General features: G+C 42.7%; 1 protein-coding gene across 1 annotated transcript; it reads left to right on the plus strand.

Moving 5' to 3' along the window:
- The first annotated feature begins 2,795 nt into the window (after positions 1-2,795).
- LOC129868682 (complement C1q-like protein 2) lies at positions 2,796-4,536 on the plus strand. The gene is made up of 5 exons (XM_055942864.1): positions 2,796-3,218; positions 3,318-3,380; positions 3,578-3,640; positions 3,791-3,919; positions 4,182-4,536. Exons 1-5 carry the CDS (start codon positions 2,969-2,971, stop codon positions 4,463-4,465), a joined length of 789 nt encoding a protein of 262 aa, XP_055798839.1. The 5' UTR covers positions 2,796-2,968; the 3' UTR covers positions 4,466-4,536.
- Positions 4,537-5,511: the final 975 nt, after the last annotated feature.

Consider the following 5,511-nt stretch of genomic DNA (forward strand, 5'->3'; position numbering starts at 1 on the left):
GCCGTCTGGGCCTGCAGCCTTGCGAGGGTTAACACGTTTAAATGTTTTACTAACGTCGGCTGCAGTGAAGGAGAGTCCGCAGGTTTTGGTAGCGGGCCGTGTCAGTGGCACTGTATTGTCCTCAAAGCGAGCAAAGAAGTTGTTTAGTCTGTCTGGGAGCAAGACATCCTGGTCCGCGACGGGGCTGGTTTCCTTTTTGTAATCCGTGATTGACTGTAGACCTTGCCACATACCTCTTGTGTCTGATCCGTTGAAATGCGACTCTACTTTGTCTCTATACTGACGCTTAGCTTGTTTGATTGCCTTGTGGAGGGAATAGCTACACTGTTTGTATTCGGTCATGTTTCCGGTCACCTTGCCCTGGTTAAAAGCAGTGGTTCGCGCTTTCAGTTTCGTGCGAATACTGCCATCAATCCACGGTTTCTGGTTTGGGAATGTTTTAATAGTTGCTGCGGGTACGACATCGCCGATGCACTTGCTATTAATCTCGCTCACCAAATCATTGTATTCGTCAATGTTGTTGTTTGACGCAATGCGGAACATATCCCAAACCACGTGATCGAAGCAATCTTGAAGCGTGGAATCAGATTGGTCGCACCAGCCTTGAACAGACCTGAGCATGGGAGCTTCCTGTTTTAGTCTCTGTCTATAGGCTGGGAGCAACAAAATGTAGTCGTGGTCAGCTTTTCTGAAAGGAGTGTGGGGGAGGGCCTTATATGCGTCACGGAAGTTGATCCAGGGTTTTACCAGACTACCAGCCTAGGGTCTGAGGTCCTGAGTGCTCTAGAGCAGGTTTTCATTAAGGATCTCTCTTTACTTTGCTCCGTTCATCTTTGCCTTGATCCTGACTAGTCTCCCAGTCCCTGCCACTGAAAAACATCCCCACAACATGCTGCTGCCACCACCATGCTTCACTGTAGGGATGGTGCCAGGTTTCCTCCAGACGTGATGTTTGGCATTTAGGACAAAGAGTTCACTCTTGGTTTCATCAGACCAGAGAATCTTGTTTCTCATGGTCTGAGAGTCCTTTAGGTGCTTTTTGGAAAACTCCAAGCGGACTGTCATGTGCATTTTACTGAGCAGTGGTTTCCGTCTGGCCACTATACTATAAAGGCCTGATTGTTGGAGTGCTGCAGAGATGATTGTCCTTCTGTGTAGGTTCTCCCATCTCCACAGAGAAATTCTTGAGCTTTGTCAGAGTGACCATTGGGTTCTTGGTCACCTCCCTGACCAAGGCCCTTCTCCCCCAATTGCTGACTTTGGCCAGGCGGCCAGCTCTAAGAAGAGTCTTGGTGGTTCCAAACTTTTTCCATTTAAAAATGATGGAGGCCACTGTGTTCTTGGGGACATTCAATGCTGCAGAAATGTTTTGGTACCCATCCCATGATCTGTGCCTCGACACATTCCTGTCTTGGAGCTCTACGGACAATTTCTTCGACCTCATGGCTTCGTGTTTGCTCTGACATTCACTGTCAACTGTGGGACCTTATATCGACAGGTGTGTGCCTTTCCAACACATGTTGAATCAATTACATTTACCCCAGGTGGACTCCAATCAAGTTGTAGAAACATCTGAAGGATGATCAATGGAAACAAGATGCACCTGAGCTCAATTTCGAGTCTAATAGCAAAGTTTCTGAATACTTATGCAAATAAGGTATTTGTGTTAATTAAAAAAAAAATAATTGCAAACATTTATAAAAACTTGTTTTTACTTTGTCACTATATGGTATTGTGAGTAGATTGCTGAGGATTTTATTCAAACCATTTTGGAATAAGGTTGTGATGTAACAAAATGTGTAAAAAGTGAAGGGGTCTGAATACTTTCCGAAGGCACTGTACATATTGTTTTTATTTTTTTGGCACCGTGTATATGTCCCTCCAGACTCACAGCTCTGAATATTTTACTAGCTGGGGATTAAAAATGCAGCAGAGCCTCTAGTGAAACACTCATCTACTCAGATGTGTACAATAGAGAGGGTTCCGTGACCTCCCTTGTTCCCCTCGCCACTACCCACAAAACACTTCTCCCTCACGCCGTTTAGCTCTGCTCATGCAAGCTGGGCATCACCAAACAGCGCACACACACACACAGCCTTATATAACTAACCTTGTGGGGACACAACATTTAGTCCCATTCAAAACTCCTAACCTTAACCCTAAAGCCCCTAGAAGTAGCATTTGGTCCAATTTTTGTTAGTTTACTATTTTTGTGGGGACCTTTACAGAACAAAAGCAGGTGGGCAAAGGGCTATTAACCCAGTTTAAACCTTACAGAAAGATAACAAGTGGACAAAGGGCTAATGACCTAGTTAAAATCTTACAGAAAGATAACAGGTGGACAAAGCGCTAATGACCCAGTTTAAACCTTACAGAAAGGTAACAGGTGGACAAAGCGCTATTAACCCAGTTTAAATCTTACAGAAAAATAACAGGTGGACAAAGGGCTAATGACCCAGTTTAAACCTTACAGAAAAATAACAGGTGGACAAAGGGCTAATGACCCAGTTTAAACCTTACAGAAAGATAACAGGTGGACAAAGGGCTAATGACCTAGTTTAAACCTTACAGAAAAATAACAGGTGGACAAAGGGCTAATGACCCAGTTTAAACCTTACAGAAAGATAACAGGTGGACAAAGGGCTATTAACCCAGTTTAAACCTTACAGAAAAATAACAGGTGGACAAAGGGCTAATGACCCAGTTTAAACCTTACAGAAAGATAACAGGTGGACAAAGGGCTAATGACCTAGTTTAAACCTTACAGAAAAATAACAGGTGGACAAAGGGCTAATGACCTAGTTTAAACCTTACAGAAAAATAACAGGTGGGCAAAGTGCTTATGGCCCAGTTTAAACCTTTTATGGGTTTACCAGAAGACTACTAAATACTCCAAGTTAATGGTTAACCACAAGGTGTTTTTAAAAGAGACTGATGTTTGGAGTATATTGCATACTGAGCTAGCTCCATGCATATTTTCCCAATGAGAGCGTTTCTAGTTCCATTGGTGTTGCTGATCTGTCATTTGGGAGTAGCTAAGGACATTCCAAGTGAAGATGAATCCTCTCACTTACAGACAGCCCTTCACTTTGACATCAAGTCTGAGCTGAGAGATCTGAGAGACATGGTGGTGCTGCAAAGAGCAGAGCTGAGCCGCACCATGACTGAACTACGAGACACTAAGACTCAGGTGGAGGGGCTGAAAACAGAGAACTCAGGTGATAGCAGAAAACTAAGCCCACTATCAGTTGACTGAGTAATGTTATACTCTGGTTAATTTCCATTGTTGACATGAAAATTATTTCATTTTGTTTTAGTCATGGAGTCCCGGCTGATGAGTTCTGAAGGACAACTTGAGGCATTGAAGACAGAGAATGCAGGTAAAATGTACAGTTAAATATCAGTTTGTTTAGTTAGTTTGGTCATCAAATGAACTATTGTTAATGTAGCCATAGAAACCAGGCAGAATATAGGTACCCAATTATCTTGACATTATGATTGCTAATGATCAAGACACTCATTTCATGTTTTCTGGGGTATTTTCCTGCAAACGTTTGTGTAATTTTTGTAACTCCAGCCATACTGAGCAGGGTAACATCCACTGAGAGTGAGGTTGAGAAACTGCAGAGGGAGAATGCAGGTAAAACATACATGGAATTATGGTACTTCTAAATAACATGTAATGTGATTTGGGAATAATTCCTTCCCCTTCCATTTCTGAGTGTGAAAAAGGTCAAATGTTTGTCATTGTCATCATCAAATCATGCTCTTTATTCTCCTGCATTCACAGAGAGACCCAAGGTGGCATTTTCAACCTCTTTGGGAAAAACTGGACACCAAGGACCATTCAACACTGCCACCACCGTAGTCTACAAGAACATCTTCACAAACACCGGTGAACACTACAACCAAGCTACAGGTACTGTACTGTCTTCATCAACATCAGTCAACGGTTAGTGTAGACTATATCCTACGTAGTCAAATACAAGTGCATCTGAAGTTTTCACAAAAAACAGCACAACTTGTAAAAACTGCTTGATGTTGGTGGCAGGTTGCGTTTGATGCCCCATGATTTTGTTTAGTGCAATCAAGATCATACATTTATGTCAATGTGCTACAGGTACGGTCATGTAGTGTGCAGCACAAGTCTTGATGATCTCTATGATTTCCCTCACATCCAGGTATCTTCACAGCACCTGTGAGAGGGGTCTACCACTTCAGCTTCACAATGGGTGATTTCCTCCAGTCAACTGTTATGGGCCTATCCCTGTTCAAGAATGATCAGCTAATAATTCATTCAGGGGAAGTAGGTGACCATCAGCAGTTTAGAAATGCATCCAATGCAGTCATACTACAGCTGGAAGTGGGAGATGTCGTTTTTATGCAACTCCCTGCAAACTACAGGATTTATGATGATTCAAATCACCGTAACACTTTTACTGGCATTCTACTCTTCCCTGTTTGAGAAAGTTTTAAATGTGTTGTGATGATGAACCTCAATGAAGTGCTTTTGATCAATGAAGTGCTTTTGACCAATCTTGTTTCATTTCATTATTACTGCACAGAGACATTATTCACATGCACCTGCACTCCCACGTGCACACAACCCCACACTTCTGATCCAAAACACATGCATTCACTTAGACCAGTAGGGGGTAGTAAATGCCTATATTTGGTTGTATGGTCTTTCAAGTGAGATGGAGACAGACAACACAGACCTGTATTGTGAATGGATTGATGGATGGAAATTATTCAACCTCTCCATGGCAACACATATATTTTCTATGTATGGTGGTCAGTAATGATATCTTATTGCAAGGTGTACATTTATATACAATGTGCAATATGATATTAAACTTTTCAGGAAGTTAGGAATCAATATACACAGGCAGTAATGGAAAGCAAAAGCTAGGTTTTTCAAACAGAAATTTGCATCCTGTAGCACAAACTCAAAAAAGTTTTGGGACACTGTAAAGTCCATGGAGAATAAGAGCACCTCCTCCCAGCTGCCCACTGCACTGAAGCTAGGAAACACTGTCGCCACCGATAAATCAAAGATAACCGAGAATTTTAAAAAGCATATTTCTACGGCTGGCCATGCTTTCCACCTGGCCACCCCTACCCCGGTCTACAGCTCTGCACCCCCCACAGCAACTTGCCCAAGCCTCCCCCATTTCTCCTTCACCCAAATCCAGATAGCTGATGTTCTGAAAGAGCTACAAAATCTGGACCCCTACAAATCAGCTGGGCTAGACAATCTGGACCCTCTCTTTCTAAAATTATCCGCCGCAATTGTTGCAACCCCTATTACTAGCCTGTTCAACCTCTCTTAAGTATCGTCGGAGATGCCTAAAGATTGGAAAGCTGCCGCGGTCATCCCCCTCTTCAAAGGGGGAAACAATCTAGACACAAACTGTTACAGACCTATATCTATCCTACTCTGCCTTTCTAAATTCTTCGAAAGCCAAGTTAACAAACAGATCACAGACCATTTAGAATCCCACCATACCT

This window comes from Salvelinus fontinalis, chromosome 2 (assembly GCF_029448725.1).
Source record: "Salvelinus fontinalis isolate EN_2023a chromosome 2, ASM2944872v1, whole genome shotgun sequence".
Lineage (NCBI taxonomy): Eukaryota > Metazoa > Chordata > Actinopteri > Salmoniformes > Salmonidae > Salvelinus > Salvelinus fontinalis.

Bases quoted from the DNA above. Each gene is read 5' to 3' on its own strand.
- LOC129868682 (XM_055942864.1), top strand. From the start codon at position 2,969: ATGCATATTTTCCCAATGAGAGCGTTTCTAGTTCCATTGGTGTTGCTG. The intron at 3,641-3,790 runs GTAAAACATACA...CTGCATTCACAG, and splicing joins ACTGCAGAGGGAGAATGCAG to AGAGACCCAAGGTGGCATTT. The intron at 3,920-4,181 runs GTACTGTACTGT...CCTCACATCCAG, and splicing joins ACACTACAACCAAGCTACAG to GTATCTTCACAGCACCTGTG.